Source organism: Parasteatoda tepidariorum, chromosome 5 (assembly GCF_043381705.1).
Source record: "Parasteatoda tepidariorum isolate YZ-2023 chromosome 5, CAS_Ptep_4.0, whole genome shotgun sequence".
NCBI classification, from domain to species: domain Eukaryota; kingdom Metazoa; phylum Arthropoda; class Arachnida; order Araneae; family Theridiidae; genus Parasteatoda; species Parasteatoda tepidariorum.
In genome coordinates, this window is record NC_092208.1 from 91,728,774 (window position 1) to 91,750,893 (window position 22,120).

Here is a 22,120-nt window from a genome sequence, read left to right on the forward strand (position 1 = left end):
CAGCTACCAGTAAAGGACAGAAAAATGTGGCCACAACTGATTAAGAGTTTTCTATTCTTAGATAAAAAATTTCATAAGTATTAGGCAATGTTTAAAATTATAAATAAATGAAGCAAATATTTTTCCAAAGACAAAGTGGTTGTTGTAAAGTGGGCGAATAAATCTCCGAATCTTAATCCGAAAAAAGGTTTATTGCCTATCTGCCAGCAAAAGCTCACATGATTGCCGAGCAAAAAATAAATACCCTCCTTTGTTTATTGATTTAAGTATGGTATAGGGATGAAGATAGTGTCGAAAAGTGTAAATCCTTGCTAGAATCCACACCAAAAGATGAATTTGGTGAAAAGTAGGAAAAGAAGTTTAACTATTTCTGAAATCGAAGGGAAGCCATATTAAAGTTTAATTGAGAAGAGAAAGGTAGTCGTATTCATATACCCAATACACTGTTTTTGAAAATATGAAATTAATTTCATTAATACGCTCGCAACTTTAGATTATTATTAGGTAATAAAATGCTTCTCTCTCTATGCTTACCATACCCCTTGGCACACAACGCTTGCCACACGATTCTTGACCACGAAACCGAAGACTTTCCCTTATGAAAAAATCGAGGTATAAATGAGGTATAAACGAGGTATATTTTAAAGGTATAAAGGAGGTTGTTGTTTAAATACGTCGTAAAGGTTGAAAAGGGTGCAAATGAATACCTCAAAATCAACCTCAAATATACCTTAAATATACCTCCNCCTGGAGAAGAGCTATTTACCTGGGGACAGAGTGACATATTCTTGCAAAAAAGGATTCACGAGGATCGGCAGAGAATATAGGTCATGCCAAACTATTGGAAAATGGCTTGGTTCAATGCCCTTTTGCGGTAAGCAATTGTTCTCGCTGCTGCGAAAGACCAAAACTAGGGAACCTCTGATATATATGTCGACATTCAACATGAAATGATGATAGAAATTAAATATTTCCATAGCTCCATTATTTCGCTCTTACGTCAGAAAATGTCGGTAGTCAGCATGCACAGATAAATAAAATGTGAGGGGGGGGGGATGGAAACAAGTATTTTTAGCATACACTGCTGAATGCCGACATTTTCCATTGTAGAAACAAAATTTTGATGCTAATGATTGAATAATGTTTGGATTTAAAAGATTCACCTAAGTGACTTTTTTCTTTTCTCCAAGCCCTGAACATGTACCTAGGTTATGAAAAACCCTTAACAATATAGCCCAGGACTTGGCCACTAGTCCAGATCACTCCAGCCTAGAAACGGGTACCTACTCTATTGCTGTGTACTTTAATCCAGGAAATTTGTATTGATGTGTGTTGAAGTTCTTGTTGAATATCAAAAGAAATTCTATTATTTGTGCCAAAATCAAGTATTGATATTGATGCTTTTGAGTCTGACCAGAGGATATAACTATCATTATTATTGAAGTTTTCAGTGCTCTTAATATATTTAATGCATTCAAGAATTGCTAACTGTTCGGCTTGAAAGATTAAATTTTCTCTGTCTAATGTGTAAAGAAAGAAAGAAAGAAAATTTTAGAACTATCTAATAATAAGGAAAAAAATTATAATAAATTCCTCGAGACAAGGGCGAAGATGTTGGAAATCTGTTTCTAGTTATATAAAGTATATTTCCAAGCGTTTGCCTGGTTTGCTAGCTGGTTGACGACGGTTAAAAAGTGGAATCTCAACTCTGAATGGATAGACGAAACTCCTTCAGTTCATGTAGGTAAGTTGGGCAGGATGATGAGGAGGCTCTGTGGTGACAGTCCAAATTTAGGTTGAAGTCTTGGTTAGATGAATGACAATTTATGCAATATTCTTCCCTTTCTGTGCAGTTTTCTACACTATGGCCTTTGTAACAGCATTTCTCACAATAACAATGAGACTCTATACATGAGTTTTGATGGTGTCCAGTTGTTCGGCATTTTCTGCATCTGAGTAATACTAGTCTTTTTTTGATTTTGCACCTATGAAGTCCAGTGAAAAAATTTTGAAGTTTTAGAAGTGTTGTGGAAAGTCTGTGGTTGACTCTGATGATGATGTGACGCTTTGTGCTGTCTCCTTTATGGGGTTTGTTTTTAGTTAGTTTTATGACATCGTAGTTTATATTAAAATCTCCATTTATCTTTATTACGTCAATTATCTCGTTATCTGTGAAAGTCGTGGGAGTGTTTAGTAGGATTAGTGAGAAAAGTTTCACCTCCTTCTCTTTATATTGTAGACCAGTTTTCTGTAACGTGGTTAGAACTTTTTTCTTTTTGTTGAGTATTATGTGGAATTTGAACTCTAGCATCTTGCTGCTTTTGTATACTTTTTTGATTGGTAATTTTGGTTGTTCCTGGATGAGCTTCTCTACAATCTCGTTAGTGGTGCAATCTTCTTGTGGTTTGACGATTATAGGTTTGGGTGGTAATTTTGTTTTTGTAACGTCAACTTTAACCATTGAGCACATCTCTAATTTCTCAAGTCTTGTGTTGATGATTTTTAATTTCTCATCAATTTGGTTTAATGAATTGTAGGATTGATCGTTGGTTGAGTCATTGTCAAGTTTTCGTCTGATGTCATCAATTTTCTCTTCTATGTATGCTAGAGGTTTTGTAGAAGTTGTCACGTCAGGTGTGTCAGATGTTATTTTCTTTATTTGTTGGATAGCATTTACACAGGCCATTCTTGGTTCATCTATTGGAGAATGATTTTATTGCGATTGCTGTAATTTATGTTTTTTTCGATGATTTGAATATCTAACTTTGTCTGAGACATACTTGTAACATTTACGTTGGGAGAAATTGAAGTACCAGCAGCGATGCAATCGTTAGGTACCATCGGAGTTTGGTCATATGCAGAAGTGAGATCAACAGTAACTGACGGAGAGATTTGACTGTCAGATCTTGGGATGGAGTACGGTTGTCTACGTTGAGATCTTGTTGATCTGGAAGGCGTGGCGGAAGTTTCGGCAAAAGTAATATTGTCCATGTTAAAAGATATGCAAAGTTTGGATGAAGGCAGGAAGAAAAGTCAATGATAATCAATGAGAAAAAAAATAAAAGAAGGAAACTTAGTTTTGTTTCTTTTAACAATTAGTGGCGGGGGTGAGTCCCATCCAGTTACGCAGGAGAGGAAACTTAGAGGAAACTCATATCAAGTAAGGTCTAGAAGATTGGTGAGAAATTTCGATGTTCCATTGATGCTAGTGTATGCCACCACCAGTCAGACAAAAGTGTGTGACTGCAGTACTAAAAAGAAATGTTAAAAGCAATTAGGGATATTAATAAAATATCATTAGTTGTGATGATAAAACTGAAAAAGAGGAAGATGTTGAAGCCGGCTCTAGACAGAGATTAAAAATCTAGGAAAAAGCGTTATAAACCAAAAGCGGCCCTAGACGGAGATGAAATACTCCAATGGTTGAGACAAAATAATCATACATTGTTAAATACACTGGTGGCGGCAAACGAGTAAAAAAAAGAGCCTATTAGAAGATTAACTAGAATCAGATGTGATAATTTAAAAACATCGAATAATGTATCAGAATTGGCAATCTAGAAAAAACCCATTACTGGAGATACTAAATGGCATTTGGTCGTAGAAAGTTAAATCATGAAATGTAATGCAGGGCTGAGGCCATCGCTGTGTTAAGGAGCAATTGCTGAAAGCCTAAATATGGTGAAAGTTGAAATAAAATAAAAAACAATCTATTAGTTGGCACTTGGCCAGGGATAGTAGAATCAAAAAGTATAATAAATAATGTAACAATATATAGCATGGACCATTACTATATTGACAAAGATATTAAATACCGTTGTTGACTAGTTGACCTGGGTATTCCATTTGTTGATAGTATCCATAATCTTTTGGTACGCTAATACAAGATATTGCTAGAAGGCCTTAAGCTATGTATAAGTATGCTAAATTAACTTGAACAATAGTATGTGGGAAAAAACATTATAAAAATGCATAAAAAAAAACAAAAGAAAGCACTCAGAGACGGTATTGATATTTATTTAATGAAACATATATTAAGGAATACTAAAAGATAAAAATTATGGCCCTAACCTATGTAAGATGATATATAGGTGAACTGAAATAACATATGCACAATTAAAAACAATATAATAAAGGTTTGTAAAAACTGACTCTGGCATTAACTGAAAAACAACATGGAATAAGAAAAGCTATTAAAATGAGTAATGTCTATTATTATATTAAAAAATATAAAAAAAATTATGGTTATGGCATGATTTGAAGCACTTGACTGTATTTCAGATCAAAAAGATTGTTTACTTTTGTTATGGGGAATAGAACACCAATAACCTGGGAAAGTGAAGTCTCTTTAAAAATTTATATAAAATCAATGGATGGGAGAAAAATTTAAAGCAGGGTGTCGAGCAATTGAGAACAGTTGGGGGAACAACATATAAAAATTTAGGCAAAAATAAAAATATTAAGATATTAAATTGAGTGTCCAAAGTCAGAGTTAACAATTGGCAATATTCAACACAGCGATAGCCTTTACCCGCTCGCGTCAAAAAAACAATTTTCTAGATACTAATAATTAGAGTGCCAGACCACCGGAAAATAAAAATTTATTATGTCTGAATAAAAAATCGCATGGAGGATTGAAATGAAATGTTTTAAATTAGAGAAACAGTCAGTAAGTTGATAAAGATTTAATCCAAAAGTAGTGATGATTACCACTTGCAGTGGATGACATGTTAAAATGGCGATCTGATGCTTTAAGCCTAGATCAATGGAACATCGGAAATCAAAAGATTAAAAAAAGAAAAATAGACCTCCCTGAGGCCGGAAAGGACTCACTGGAGATGCCTTCGACTATAACATGATGTTTTTGTGAAGATTTAGTGAAGAAAAAAGATTATTTAATGGTTTTTAAAGAAGTTTTTTGAGCTACTGAAGAAGTTGTTGTTGCGAGAGTGGGAACTAGATCCCGTCTTTTTCACCACCCAAGTGACTGTGAGAATGTCGAAATTGCCCCAGAGGAGGGAGATATTTACCGAATTTCAGACATCAGTTGTAACTCTTCTATGTATTGCTAAGCAGCCAAAACCGAATCGCTCTGTTTCCTTCATTCTCATCCATTACTGCAGTTGCCGAAAGTTTTCTTCGAATGATTGAAAACTAATTTGCATCGAAAAAGCTCTGCAGAATGTTCCAATTTTTTATGTAACTGTAAAGAAAAGTTTAGATGGAGTGCATTATAAAGTATTTTGGACTTGGGTGGACATCCACCACCCGATATATTTTCCAGCTATGACGTCATCAAAGACGGCGTCCGCTCTATTATGCGATTGGAAACATTTATGTATATACTTGAGAGAGATTTGTTATTATAACCATTGTTGAACAGCCGACCCAACTCTTAGGCTTACGACTACTAATGTTCAACTCCGTGGCCTTGCAATTTTGAACCCGATCCAGAAGACAAGGGAACTTCCGGATCGTTGAGATAAATTTGCCTTCGTAGAGGACTTTCTGATGGAACTAACCCGCATTTGCGTTACACGGAGAAGAAAATCACAAAAAACCTCCCACGGTTAGCCTGACGGCAAAGGGACTCTAACCCATTATTTTACGTCACGCCATTTTACGTCAGCACTGTGATCGTACGAGCTGGTTACGCAATTCGTATCAACCAGCCATTGCTGGGATTCGAATCCGGTTCACCTCATTGGAGGGCGAACGCTCTATCTTCTGAGCCACCACGGCTCTGAGAGAGATTTGCATAAATATTGAGCTAGTATACCATAACTACTGCTTNCAGCCGATCCAATTCTTAGGCTTACGACTACAAATGTTCAACTCCGTGGCCTTGCAATTTTGAATCCGATCCAGAAGACAAGGGAACTTCCTGATCGTTGAGATAAATTTGCCTTCGTAAAGGACTTTCTGATGGAACGAATCCGCATTTGCGTTACACGGAGAAGAAAATCGCAAAAAACCTCCCACGGTTAGCCTGACGGCAAAGGGACTCTAACCCATTATTTTACGTCACGCCATTTTACGTCAGCACTGTGATCGTACGAGCTGGTTACGCAATTCGTATCAACCAGCCATTGCTGGGATTCGAATCCGGTTCACCTCATTGGAGGGCGAACGCTCTATCTTCTGAGCCACCACGGCTCTGAGAGAGATTTGCATAAATATTGAGCTAGTATACCATAACTACTGCTTATAAATTCAATAACAATGTCTAGGTGCATGAATTTCCCGATATTCCGATCGCCATGACGCCTCACATGGTCTCACATGGTGCCCAAAATTTCAGTATTTTTTTCAAACAGTTTCTTAGACTTAAGACTCCAGAAACTACCCCTTACACCGAATCACAAAAACTTCGACTACTTTTTTTCTATATTTAAATTTTTTGTGACTCATCTCTGTCTCACAAATCATTTACTCATTTTTTTTGGCAGCCGGTCAGGGGGCCAAACGGTTAAAGTACCTGACTGCGAAGGCAATGGCTGCGGGCTCGAATCCCGCTCTGGGTATGGGTGTTTCTCTCTATGTGTTGTCCTCTGTTGTGTGTGATGTGTGAGTGACACCCACCTTATGAACGGGTATCTGTGGCAGTGTGGCGTGAGTAATATTGCTCGCCTTCGTGACTTAGAATCAGAGGTGCCCCCTGGGTAATGTTAAATGACCAACACTTCCGGCATCTTCCCAAATGAAGGACGTAAAAGTCCATTACCTGCCATTAGAGAAAAAAAAAATCGGCACTTTATCTCAATATGTTTGTTGAATTGTGTGAATTGTTTTATAATTTGAATATTTGCGCGTAAAAATTCATTAATGTTGTAAAAATTTGTAACTAATTTATAGTTAAAATTCACTAATAGAGGCTATGCTTCCTGTTCGCTAACGCTCACCAACTCCCGATGATTGCTCCCCATTAGTAAGATCAGACACAGATTTAAATAACTTTATTTTAAAATGTGACGTAGAATTACGTCATATGCTGATGACAACCAAACGAATATGAGAATTATTGTAGGAAAACTAAATCCTGCCATGGGATTTTCCGGCCAATAAAAATGCACCGACAACAATGGAAAATTGTGACACCATCATTAGATTTTTATATATATAGTTAGATTATGATGTTGAGGAATTGGTCTGTAGGTTAAAAGACCTACGACGACCTATATCATTTAAAGGTTCAAATTAATTGAATTTTAACTAGTTGTTAAGAATTTTTTTTTCTGTTGATCGGCACCAGTGTGTCAAACATTGCTTTTCTAACAGACTCAGGCTGCGCAGTTGAAACTGTGTTTTAATCAAATTTGTGTTTGAAATTTTATTTTTAAACACTGATTTATCATTCTTATATAATAAATTCATTAAAATTATACAGCTTTTTCAAAAATAAAATGTTTTGAATAAGAAAGAAGAAATCTTGTTCCGCATGATATTACGAAATCGAAATTTTTATAAGACACTGAAAATCGGGTGACTTTTCCATTTGCCTAGTTTAATTTAATAGATGAAAGCAGATAAAATGAAATGAAAATAGTATTTAAAATTTTTTTACACGCAGAATTTAAAGATATATGTCGATTCCGAACGACTAATTTTCTTTTTCTTCTTCTCTTTTTTGCTTGTTTTCCATCTATATTTTCAAATTACAATTATAGAAAATTCTAATTAAAGTAATACTATATGTTTTTAGTAACATAAGCTTTTTTGGGCATAATTTTTGTAATCAAACTTTTTATTCATGCATGCTAGATTAAGTCTAAGTGTTACACTATTAGCCTTCTAGCGTTAGGATTTTTTCAGCGATCCTAACGCTAAATTAACATTAATAAATCAATCAAATTAATGAATATTCAAATCAATAAATCAATCTTTATTAATTTAAATGAATAAGGATTGACTCCGCAGGTAGACAACAACAGATTTCTTTTTTTTCCCAGATACACCAAGTGGAGTGAAAAATCCGAGAGCTTCCACCATCTCCACCGATCCCAAAAAAGGTGTCACGAATTTGGTAGATGGACTGACTGACACATGCTACAGTTCTCGCAACAGCACTGGACAGACGTTGCAAGTGTTTCTGTATGAAGTAAACGTTATCACCGGCATCCGTCTCTTCTTGCCAAAAGGTCAGATTCTTTATATAAGGCCACCAGTTTCATTCATTTTTTAAATGTAAATGGTCAGTTTTTTTTAATGATTTACCTGTTGATAACTTCAGAAAAAAGATGAATAAGTAAATAAATGAAAATGGAGAGCCTTGTTTACAAAAATATGGTTCTCACAGTTTGTTCTCACACACTGTTCCCAGTAGATCATCGATGGTAAGCCACTCTAGTTGAGGTCAGCGAGCGAGTAATAGTAACCAGATCTATAAGATCAGACTGCTATAAGGGACCAAAGATGCGGTCCTCTTTAAACTGTTCTACGGTAAAGTACTCCATTTAGGTCGTTGGGCTACCGAAGTGGGGAGTTTATCCTCTCTGCAGGGAATTAAAATTGCGTTGTTGTAGTTTATTTACGTCACACTAGAGCTGCACAATGGGCTATTGGCGACGGTCTGGAAAACATCCCTGAAGATGATCCGAAGACATGGCATCACAATTTTGATCCTCTGCAGAGAGGATCGAAATCAGAGGAAGCACCCCCGCTTCGGTTGCCCGACGAACCGCATGGGAAGTCGAGCACTTTAAGTAATGAGCACCAATACCGCACACCCTCGGTCCCTACGCAGACTGATCCAAGCGGTCACCCACTCGCACACTGACGGCAGCCAGTGATGCTTGACTTCGGCGATCTGCTGGGAACCGTGTCTTGATTAAAATTGTGACAGTGTGTGTACTCAGATCATCGTCGTTCCGCAGTGGACTGATCGTAAGTACACGGTTCTCAGAAGAACACCGAAGTCAAGCATCCGTGGTGGGTGGGTGATCGCTTTGATCACCCGGTGTAGGGACCGAGGATGCGCGGTATCGGTCCTCGTTAAACTGTCCCACTTTTTCATTTTTATTTTATAACCGTCGTTGAACGGTCAACCCAAACCTGATCTACTGTAAAATGCTCGATTTTATGCGCAGGTCGCCGGGTTACCAAAGCAGGGGAGCTATCCCCTCTGCAGAGAATCAAAATTGCGATGGCATGTCTTCGGATCATTCTCAAGGATGTTTCCCAGACAGTCGCCAATGGCCCATTGGGCAGCTCTACTGCGACGTCAATAAAGTACCTGTCTACCTACCTATCAGATCATCATCAGGTATATTTTCCAAACCATTGCCAACAGCCTGTTGTGCATTTTTAGTGCGACGTAAATAAATTACTATAACTCCATAAATATTGCAGCAGTAACGTCCAGCGGCATGTGGTCAAAAAGAGGACCGGGAAGGTATTTTCCTTTTTGCGTTATGCGTTTGTTTATTTGACCATTTTTTATAAAGTTTATTTGTTGCGAAAAACACAGAATTCTATATATTCGGTTGTTTGAAAACATAGAAGTTTAAGTTTATGCAAATTCTTCACTATATTACGTACTGTGAAGAATTACCTAAACTTTGAACATCCTACACACCTTTCCACCAAAAGTAACTCTTACCTTAAAGTCAAAAATACGAACGAGATTTATTTTTTAGGAAATATGAAACGTGATAGTGAATACGAATATATTAAAATACATCTTATTTTTGACATAAAGAAGCATTGAAAATTTAAGGTTCTACATTTTTAATTTTTTTAAAATCTATACACATTAATGCAAAATGGTCATCGCTCCTCGAATTTTTGTGGCTATCTCTCCTTAAGTTGACTGAAATTAAAGGGTCATTCCGCTATTATATTCCATACTCAAGAACAACGATTGGATTATTTTTCAAATTCTATAATATAATATTTTTGTCATCAATAAAAAATTACTCAAAAATTTTGTTTCATTTTATCTACAGTTATAGAAAAAAACGTAAAGCAGAAGAATTAGTTTTTTAAAAATATATATTAAAATTATTATATTATAATTAGTTTTTTTAATAATATATTGTATTATAATTAGTACTGTTTCGTAATATATTATAATTAGTTTCTTTTATATATAAATGTCCATAACTCCATAAATATTTAAGATAGATTTACGAAATTTTATGCAATTGTTGACAACCAAAGCAATTAATACAAGTTCCAAGCTTATTGCTATATTTTTTGGCCTAAGGTGTTAAAAAACATTCTTTTTCTGTTCGTCATTTATTGCAAGTCCCTCAAACTTTTGAGAGATTTACACTTCAGTGACATGTATGAGAAATTGCGGGATTTGAACAATTCTAAAGAAATAAAATAATCCTCTAAGTATTTCTTGGGTAATATGAAAAATGAGTTACTATAGAACATAATTTTGTCCTTGTATGTGCCTTAAAAGTCCAGCTAGATCGGAAAATGCAACCTGCGTATTGAAAAACAACAAAATACTTCATACACGAAAAATAATTGACCCATAAAGAAACTAAGTAAAAATTTCATTACTTCTTGTTGACACAAAAAATAATGCTTTGTCCAAATTAATATACAAGTTACATTGCTTCCCGTGGAGCTGATACTGCAATTATACTGCAATCTATTAACACATATCGGAGATACTTACATTGGCCACATCCTCGGAATGACTCCCTCACCCAGACTTACTCCATTTGGAATAACCTATAGGGTAAGCCAATAGGAAATATCCAATAATTACCCTATTGGTTTTAATCCAGTTTCTAATTTATTTTTTTTTAAAAATTGAATTAGGTGTCGTTTATTATTAAAGTTTTAAGTACCTTATCTTATAAGATTATCTTTTTTAATTTTCTTTTTTAATTTCAGGTTCTATGAAATTTGATATTAATACTTCGTACGGAGGAGCATCAACGCATTGCACAAGTTTTGATAGAGATTTGGGTATGCCTTATTAAATACATAATTCCTTCAGACTTTCTATTGAAATTTGCAATATTTATTAATGAACCATTTATCGATCATTTTATGAATGAAAATTATTTATTAAAACGCGAGCAAATTTCAAAATCGAAATATTTTAAATATTATAAATTTGCAATGTTAATTAGTATACCGTATGGAATAGTTAAAATCCATATCTCACGTAAGTGGTTAAATTTACAATAATGGATGTACATTTAATTTGCAATACTTAAAATATAAAGTTGTATTATAGATTATGACAATAATTTCTGCAATTCATAAAGTCAGGGAGAGCTCGTCACTGGAAACTGATTATTGAGAGCTCGCGAGTCAGTTTTATCTTATAAAATAGTATGTTTCGAATCAAATCATCAGCGTTTGAGTTTACAATTAATCGGTGTATCACAACTTCGGCAAACTTGTAAGATTGCGGGAATCGAAATTCCTTAGAATGTTTCGCTCACTATTTTTATAAATGTCCTCCCTAAAAGAGTTTGACCCTGAAAATGGTATTTTAGTGCGAAAAGGTATCTGTATACAAGTATGAAGTGCTAAGAGAAAGCTATATCGTGGGAGAAACTCTTCGTGAGAAATTTTGTTGACCTATATCATTCATTTAATATTTTATTGGTAGAAAAAAAGTAAATTCACATATATTTAGAATGAAACAGGTAAAGTTCCAAATACTGAAAAAGTTTTTTTCTTCCTTACAATATCAAAATGTAAACAAATTACGTAATAGGGAAAAAATCCTAATGTGTCAGCATTTTGAGATTTTAAAAAGAAGAAGAAAAAAAAATGAGCGTTAAAATTTCACAGTTGTATGCGAAAACTCACTTTTTTTAAAACCTAAAATGTTACTGTTGTAGGTCAAACAGAATTTCTCATAAAAAGTTTTTAATACGAGATGCCTTCCTCTTAAACGTATGGGGACATTTCTGATATTTTTCTTGTTTTAATAGCAGGTGGATTATATTGGAACCATTGAAACCCTATGGCTACTCTACTTAAAATCAATATTTTAATTTTCAAACTGCAGTATTTAAGTTGAAACATATTGCTCTAAATATGTTGTCATTTTTGAATTCCTACTATTAGTTCACTATATCTTGTTCAAATTTTCAATCGTTAATAAAATACTTTTAAATTTTTATCCATTCAAGTTACAAATACATTTTTTAAGGCATGTAACACTTGATGTTAATACAGTTTTTTCAAATATTAATTCATTCATTAAATTTAATTAATCAATTTTAATTTTATTTTTTATTATTTAATAAAAAGTAACTAAAATAAATTTTTTCTATATTGACCTAAGTAGGTATTTACTTTTTAAAAAAAAATTTACATTACTTGTTCTACATTCTTTTCTGATTTAAGTCACCAAAAGTTTTTTTTATTACTACCTCATCTTTTAACATTTTAAAAATAGATAATATTTTTCGCGAAAAAGTTTCGAGCAAATATTTCAATCTGACTTGTACCCTTAAAGTTGAAATTTTATGCCTTGTTTTTAAGTTCAGTATTTTTCAATAATTTTGAGCGTTAGATTGTCTTATTGTTGTTATAAATATTACGAATACCTCAAGCAAATATCACCAAAAGAAAGAGTACAAGTTCGTTAACATTTGCAACTTTTTGTTGTTGTTTTGTTTCTAAATAATTTCTAACAACCTTTAATGCGGAATGTTCAATAAATTGTCCGATAACTGGGAAATAAAATTTGTACCTAGTGAGGGATTATTGTCGGGTAGATTAAGGAATAGATTGGATGGGATTCTAGCGTGGGCTTTTTTTTTTAAAAAATATTGTATGATGATGTGTCAATAAAATAGAGTAAAATTAAAATTGATAATCAGGATAGAAAATATACAAGATAGAAAATTGACTAACAGGTGGTTTTATACTTTGAATTACCATAAAAAAAAGTATTCTATAGATTTGCGAAATTATTTTAACAGAGGTGAGTCAATGGATCCAGCTAGATTGTCAAGATACGATGAAGAGTGCAGATTCCATTAAGATCTCCGATACGTCACCAAGATCAAATGTTCTGAATGTCTGCGAGATTGAAGTATATGTGAAAGATGGTGAGAATTTTAATTCGATTTTTTTAACAGCATCGTTAAATTCATCATTTACAGTTTTGTGGTTCAAATCATTTAAGGTTTGGAACGCTTGCACAAAAAAAAAAATATTTTGAACCTAAGAGTAATATGCTTAATTTTTAATTTTTCTTTATTTATTTTATATTTTTTGAATATTTAAATTTAAGGTTAGCGCGAATTAGGCGCTCTGGCTGATTTCTTTACCTGATCGGTTTCCAAACTACTTTTCCTACGCTAGTATTCTTTTTTTCTTTTTTTTTATTGCATTAGAGAAATTGTTGAATCGATTTTCAAACAATGTTTTTCTGAATCCTCTGGCCCATTAAGATGCTTATTCGCATTTGAGATTAAGGATTTTCGACGTCGAAGATCTTTAAGAAATTTATAGAATTTTTAATTCTATTCAAACAAATTTTGAAAGTTTTTAATTACAATTAAATGATTTTAAGAAATTTTTCATTCAAATAATTTGAACTAAACGTAAATAAGATAATCAATGGCTAAAAGTGAGAGCTGCAGCAGTCATTGAGAAAAGAGTTCAGAGTTATTTTATGCAAAATAAAGCTAGAATTCGGAGAAGGATAGTAATAAAGGAATTTTAAAAAATGCAAAATTTGACCCAATCAAACAGTCAACTTCTTATGTCTTAAAATGACAAAAAAAAGTAAAACAGGTGACAAGATTGCTAATTTTTAATTAATGTTGATTTTTTTCAATGTGAAAATCAATTAATTTAATAATCAATTAATTTAATAATCAATTAATTTAAAAATTATCAAAAGAGTGCAAATTTTGACCCAAACAAACTTTTTTAACTTTGACCCAAAGCTGTAGACTTTCTTCAATTTGAAAATAGCAAAATAAATAAGATCAACACTGTTGAAAGATGTGAATAGAGTTTACAAAATTTTGTGAAGGGAATGTTTAAAATTAATCGGTATCCACACTACTACATCAATTTTGATTTTAAAATGGATCGCATAATGCGTAAAAATTAAAAGAAACAGCATTAATTCCAAATTAAAAGACAAGATAGCTTTTGAGGCAAGTTTAGGGAAACATTTACGTGATTCCCCAGCATATAAGCAATTCTTTTGTCTTTGACTTCAGAAGTCCTCTTGCGTGACGCATATTAAAGTATTATTATTTTAACTAAAAACACGTTTTGTTATTAACATATCGATGCTTGAAATATCTTAGTATCACACCATTTCTCTTCTTGGCACTTACAGCCCAGGGACGTCCGAACGAGTTTTTGTAATCGAAGTCTGTCAAACGTTTTTCTTTCTTTTTTCTATTACTTTCTTTCAATGGCCATCTGAGTGGACGTCTTCCCCGCTTCCTAATGCCACCTGGCTTGCTCAGAGGGGTTTAATCCTCTGATCAAACCATTATTCATGAACCTCGGTGGCTCAGGAGCTAGAGTGCTAATTTCCCAATTATGTGGCCCAGGTTCAAATTCCAGCGGTGACTGCTTAATGCGAATTCAACACCCGGATCACATCGACCACGGTGCTTACTTAAAATATTCTCAATGGTTGACGGATCATGGGTGAGAGTCTTCTTGCCGTCAGACTAACTGTGAGAGAGGTTTTCGTGGTTTTCCACACCATGTAAGGCAAATGCTGGTTACTTCCATCACAAAATCATTCACGAAGGCAAATTTTTCCCAATACTTGATCCAGGAGTTCCCTTGTTTCCTGAATTAAGTTCAAAATTTCAAGGCTACGGCTTTGAAAATTAGTAGTCGTAAACCCAAAAATTGAGTTGGCTGCTCAACGACGGTTATAAAATAAAATGGTAGAATGATCATGGGTTAGAATCCTCTTGTCGTCGGGTTAACAGTGGCAGGTGGTTTTCCCCTCCAAGTAACGCAAATGTGGGATAGTACCAATAAAAAGTACTCTACGACGGCTAGTTTGTTGAAATACGTGATCCAGGAGTTCCGTTGCCTTCTGGGTTGGGTTCAAAATGACAAGGCTACGGGGTTGAACATTGAGAGTCGTAAACGATGACTATAATATAAAATAAAAATAAATAAAACCATTATTCATATTTTCAAAAGCCTTATCTGTATAACTTACTTTCAATGCAATTATGGTGTCCTATTGCCCTGCCCGCGTCAGTGGAAAATGCCTTCCGATGTTTTATGTAAAGAAAATCACTGAAAACCTTTCACGGCTAGCCCGACAGCAATGAGACTGGATTCTATAATAAGTCAACAACCACTAGACAGTTATTTGCTTCTGTCCACCTTTGTGCACTGACACTCTTGTTGGGATACAAACCTGGATCAATTTTCAGACTTTGAATGCTTCAGTTGTAAATGCTTTAGTTATCAAATGATGTTGTATAATACAATGTATGCAATGTAGATGTTTGGTGCAAGAATCCACCAGAGATATTCATCCCCAATGGACATCTTGAAGTGAGCAGAGAAAAAGCTAGTCTTCGATGCAATTCCGGATACAGCGAGGGTGAAAACACGCGCCTTGTATGTGACAAGAACAACAACTGGGCAGGACCCAATCTTCAATGCAACGGTAAAGTGGGGAAAAATATAAATTTGTATTCATTTGACCTATTAGGAAATATTCAGTTTTTAATGTTGATATATTCGTCTAAATTTTCATGTAATTTGAACTGAGCCAGCTCATTTCAGTAAAACAAATTATAATTAAAACTAAAAATCGCATTTAGAAAATGTTAATTTCTTTGAAAATCTAATGTTTTCATTATTGCTGTTATTTACAATAGAACAGGAACTTAAAACTGTTTCATGGCATGGCATAATGCATTCATGGCACCCTTTTTAAATACCTTAGTCATGAAATTTTAAACTTCACTATCAGTTTCGCCACATAAAATCTATCAAGACAAGGAAATTTTAGATGTTCTGATACATAGGGGATCCTCTAGGACTAGTCATAGTGGTAGTGATACCCATAGATATGAAAAGTGAGTCATAGTAATAGCGATACCCATAGATATAAGGTGTGAGTCATAGTGATAATGAGTCATAGTGTTATTGAAGCCATAGATATAGAGAGGGAATCCTAGTGATAATGATATCCATAGTAATATAGAGTGAGTCATAATGATAGTGCTATCTATAATGCTCTCAAGCATTTTTCCAGAAGTATAGTTTATAGATTAAAAAATTCCCAAGTGTATATTAAAAGTATACAGGACACTCTGTTATATTTTTAAAATCCCTGAAAAAAATGAATCTAAAAATATACATAATATTTATATTTATCTAGAAAAAGAAAAAAATACTTACATCAAAACCTGATTAATCATTAACGAGGGAGGTGAGATTAAAAATTTAAAACCTGATTGATTGCCGGAAGAAACTGAGAGAAAGTGAATGGCTACTATTTGAATTACCGTTATTCCAATCGGGAAATCAAACAGGTTTAGGTGCATTTTAATCCCGTCTTTCTCACTATTAATAAGTCAAATTTTAACAACGTTTTTCTATTTGTTTCAGTACTTAAATATAAATTCGCTACCTTTAATGCTCATAATTTTATGACCTCATTTTTGGCAAGCATTCTAAAATTATATTTAAATGTGTTCCAAAATTATTTATTAGTATTATAAGTATACTTCTTATATGTAAGTGTAGTTATGGTAGAAGTATATAAGTATAAAAGTTTATAAATATAAGTATACTTATGGAACATCCTGCATAAGTATATCCTGTATTGAATTAAAATGTAATTGCTCTTAGAGATTTTCTGCGATCTATCGTATGGAAACTCTTCTGGATTTGAATGGCGCCTTCAAGGAAATAAACCATCTGTTGGTTCTCGAAGGGTGCTGCAGTGCCAGAAACCAGATTTCACCATGACTGGTCAGCCTGATAGTGTTACGTGCCAGAAAGATGGCACTTGGACACCTACGGATGCCAAGTGCGTTCGTAAGTACTATCTAATCATACTTCCCCCGCTGTCGGGTTAGATGAGGATCTTTTAAACTAGTATATCCTTAACACATCTTTATATCTACAACCTAAATAAGTAAAAAGTATTTTTTTTAAATATTTATTAGAAACTAATTACAAAAAAATTTCGAAATGAAAAATTTTTTGTCCAAAAAATAAACGACATACGTTTTTTAAATCAATAGGTTTCAGGATCATTATTTTGGGTATACTATAAAATATATCGTGATTTTTTTTTCTAAATTTAAACTCGATGTATTAAAAAAGTCTATTTTAGAACAAATTTTTAAGGCATACATTTAAAACAAACTTCAGTTTTCAAATTCAAAAATGCAAAGTTTTGTACGCGATAAAACAAATTATAATGACATGTAATATTTAAGAGACAGTTTTTTCTAAGAATCAGGCAGGGTTTAAATGCTAGACATTTTTTATTTTGTTGAAATTTTCAAGATATGGTTTATATGTAAAATAATGACACTTGATAACACATTTTTTTTCTTCTTCCGCGAAGAAATATTTTTTTCCAAGGGTTTTGGGGATCCAAGCTGAAGATCCTCTGGGATTGTGAGAAAAAGACATCTATCTATATGCGGTACTACTTCTAGTGAAGTAAGTAAACCACGGCTTTTAGCGGACCTTTGAATCGAAGGTCAAAGGTCATTCAAAAATCTTCGAAATAAGGCTATTATCATAGACTTTGATCGTCAAAATCTGCTTGTGCTAACAGTGAACGATTAAGGTATATATTTCCGTGAATACATACTAATAAGTAGTACCTGAAATCAACATTTAGCTTGACCGTAAAGTAGCAGGAAACTAAAATTATACGCAACTTTCATGGTCATTAACAACTTTTGTCAAAACTATACTATTATGGGATTAGCTGGAAAAGAAGTCGTAAGTATGACACAAACAGAATCGATTTATGGATCTAAGGTAACTGATTCAACTTCTACATAATAAGACTGTTAAAAATTCCGAGCCATGTTGCACCAAAAAATGGTATTCATTGGATGGCTTCATAAAATGGAGCTCAATTTCACCCAATTTTGGCATTTTCACTTACTCCAAACATCAGTAGAAGGTTGTACCTAAAGTAGGTGTTTCGAAGAAACAAAACACCGATTTTCATTCCTTCTTTTATGAAAGTAGAGAAAGGTTGCACCATTATTTGGTATTAAGGCACCTAAATGCAGGTCAAGTTTGCTATTTACCGTAAGTAAGCCATTTTATGGCATACCTCTAACCATTTTATACTGCCAACCAAATTAAAAGGCAAACATAAACGGGTTGAATAAAACATTTACCAACGTAATTAAGTTGATACTTGAAACAACATGGAGGAGTCGTTTCGATACACCGAGACCGAGCTGTAAAGAAAACATGGCGTCGTAAACAAATGTCGTTCAGTTGACAGTCCCCGTCGAAGTTTTGTGTCTGTTACCAAATTTTGGTGCAGGTAGTTACACCCTGGAAGAATTTTTCGATCATACTTCACAGTTTATGGTGCAACTAAAATAAAATAATCTTTCGTTTAACCAAACTTTGAGATATTAAGAAACTTTGCACCAAATACTGGTTAAGGATTTACCGAGTTTTTCTTCTTTTTTTTTTTACAGTTGTAAACCTTAACCCATGTTTAATTCCTAATTGGTTTCTCATTTTCATCTTTTATTAGAATTATATTATATTCTTCAATTAGTTTGATATAACTTTTCAGCAGAATCATTCACGACTACTATCTTCTCAAGTTAATCCTTTCAAGTTTTGTAATCAGGATCGTCCTTCTACGTTGGAGGATCTTTTTTCAAAAAGATCGGTGCAGATAGAAAATATCGTGAAGACACTTTTTATAGAGATGATTACGAAAGACCAGAACTGATTGGGAAAAATCAACTTTAAGCATTATAGAGGAATGAAAATCATTTTATAGCAGTTGATTCATTTTTTCTTCATCTCGCAAAACCTCAGCCATACTTGTCTCAACGGTGGTTGGAACAATATCACCCTATAAGGCTAAAGCTACAATTTTGGTTTGTTCGTTACAGAAAGGCTGGTAAAGCAGTATATAAAATGGACATGTCATTCACATAATGCTTTCAAGAGTTATCAAATCAGTTTCGGAAATGAATAGCTGCTCCTTGTAAATTTAAATAAAATGCATCATTAATGTAACATTTCCAACAGAATAATAATTTTTTTTCTTCACATTTTTAGGTAAAGAAGTAGAAAAAAATGTTCTGAAAATCGTGGGTAAGTTGGCACTATTTTATAATCATTGATTATAGTATACAAGGAGATGATAACACCCGGGCAATTGTATTTTGACATTGTGATTGGCTGTTGAGTATCACTCATGGTTGCAAGAATTTGGAAATTTATCTCATTTATTGTGAATTAAAGTAAAAATGTAAATAATTTTGTGCATGCTCGTCTGTGTTTGCGCTTAATCTCATATTTGGTGTGTTACCACAATTGATTCATTGACGGATTGTGTTTACATTTATTTTGTTAGAAAAGAGGAGATTTGTGCTTAAAAAATGAAATTAGACGAAAATGTCTTCGAATTTTTAGATATTTAAAAATGTAACACTAAAAATATGGTTTTCTTTGCTATGTTTATTATTTGTTTTTAAATAAAATTATATCATTTTGATATTAAGAGTATGTCAACGGGTGCTCTTAATTACTTTTAAATCATTAAGTATTCTCTTATAATAGTTTAGCTGCAATATTAAATAATTTTCTTACTTTCTGCTGTAAGGAAAATTCGGATTTTAATTAAAATAATAGTTATGCCATGTAAAGTCTAATCATCCTATGCATATTTCCTAACATCTGTACTTAATTATTAAGCATTGTAACAGTAATATAAAAAAATAATTCTGCAGTGAAGTTTAAATTGATATTTAAGTGTTTATATATTACTAGTGAGCTGCGCCCCCTGCTCGCTAACGTTGGCCAACCCCCGAAAATTGCTACGCAATCTTATATGTTTGCTTCGCAAACAAAGCTAGTTAGGTACTGTCCACAAAAAAAAAAAAAAAAAAAAAAAAAAAAAAAAAAAAAAACGAATCACGCTGAATAACTTTTGTTCTAATGATTGGATTTTCACGAACTAAGTGTCAATCCTAAAGGCTCCTGGGGGTGACCTCAAATATGCTAATTAATTAGTGCTAACTATCAATTAAGTTACGAAATCAGACACAAAAACGTACTTTCTCTGAATAAACATAAATTTTTTTTTGCATATTTGGATTTTAAACCTTCAAAATATAGGGGGTAGCCGCAATCTGGGAAACATGGCCCCCATAGTTTGATCAGGAGAGCAATCCAAAGTTCGTACCCCTTAATGTTAATTTCACTTTTTACGTTTTTAGTCATATTTTTAAAACTAATGAAGCAATTCTAAGAAAATTGCACCCACTCATAAAACTCATTTACCCAAAGATAATTTCATGAAAAAAATAATTTTTAATAATTATTAATTATTTTTTATTATTTAATTAAATTGAGGATGAAAAAATTTTGAATTATAAGGTATGAATTTTTTTATACCATATTAATCTACATATTTTTCAATTGAAAAATTTAAAGTTTCAACTGTTTTTATTTATTAGAAGCTGAAAAAAATTAAAATTAATTATTTATAAAAAAATAATTTGGTGACAATAAGGAAATGATTAAATGAGGCGATTAATATTAAAATGTGATAAACTTGCGAGGAACTTGACTTCGCGCGCATAGCGTAAAATTTCATTCATATTTTTTTCCCCTAATAATCGTTTGCTAATCTTTTTATTTTTATTTCTTTCAAACCATAAGATATAATGTTTCTTTTTTAGTCGTTTAATAATTTATTTACAATTTAGTAAAGAAATTTGAATAAAACATTTTGACTTTATTCAACGAATGCCTAGATTTATAAAAATGTGCATCTGATAGAATATGATTTTACATCAGATTGTGCTTATTTAATGTGATTATTTTTTATTTTTTGATTTTGTTTTTAAAAAACTGATACAATTTCAATAATATACATACGTATGCATAGATTTGGAATAATATATTTATCAATTTCTTGAATATATATTTCATAAATACTAATAAAAATACGTAGTCAACCATTTTAAGCATCTCTCGCATCACAAATTTCTCAACATCTTCTAGGGTAAACTAACCAATGAAGGAACATTTAAGCTTAGCTTGCCTTTAAAAAAAATCATAAACATTTCAAAATTTTTAATTTCAGCTAAATGATGGTGTCGACATATTTGTTATTAAATGAGAATTATGTAAAAAAAATTAGATAACTTGCATAATATTGTTTTAAGCTTTTGGTGGTTTAAATAATAAGTATTAAGATAACCAAGTGAAGGAACAGCTCTTACCAGTGAATAAACACTAAATTTTCCAGTGAATGAACACTTAATTTTGAGAATGTTTGGCCACACAAGGCCACACAATGTTAGGCCACACAAGTGTCTAAAAGCAAGATTTTACTTGGAATTACAACATATAACCACAGTTAACGTGGAAAATTTTACTTTTTTTTCAGTCATGGAATGGAAAGTAAAATATATTTGAATACATAATTTTAAAAAAAAAATTTCATTTTTCTTTCTCACAGTTTAATAGTCTATTCTAAATTATGAATGTTTATTTTTTTGTTTACTCTTTTCCCCATATTTTTTGAAGCTTTTTTTTATCTTTTTAAGTATTTTTTTTTATCTTTGTCATACTTTCTGCTTTAACTTTTTTTCAGCTCTTTCAATATCTTTAAATTTTCCTTCTTTTTCTGAAGTTAATGCAAAAGAGTAATTTATTTCTTTTTCTTTTGATTTAACCTTCCTCTTTTTTCCAAATTTTTGGCCAATGTAAATGTATCTTCGAAATTTCCTTTGATTTTCCATTACAATTTCTAGAATTCCTCTCTGGATAATAAATGAGAAAAAGGAGTTTCGAAGTTTGAGTAAAATCCATCTCTCATTGACTTATATCTAGAGGGTCTTCAGCAGTACTTACCATTTACTTATGGAACCAATTGTTTTTGCAACTAACAATGCCTCAAGAGGACTTACCTCAAAATCAGTTTTCAAGATACTTTCATTAT

At 32.8% G+C, this 22,120-nt stretch overlaps 1 protein-coding gene across 1 annotated transcript in view; it reads left to right on the plus strand.

Annotated features, from left to right (window-relative positions):
• Window positions 1-743: 743 nt before the first annotated feature.
• The window catches only part of LOC107454239 (uncharacterized), a gene marked incomplete in the record, with an annotated part of 24,191 nt that continues 2,814 nt past the window's right edge, over window positions 744-22,120 (plus strand). Inside the window, 7 exon segments of the mRNA XM_043044723.2 lie at window positions 744-874; window positions 7,950-8,138; window positions 10,852-10,926; window positions 12,909-13,037; window positions 15,431-15,598; window positions 16,792-16,980; window positions 19,225-19,260. Of these exon segments, the coding sequence (XP_042900657.2) occupies window positions 862-874; window positions 7,950-8,138; window positions 10,852-10,926; window positions 12,909-13,037; window positions 15,431-15,598; window positions 16,792-16,980; window positions 19,225-19,260 (799 nt within the window).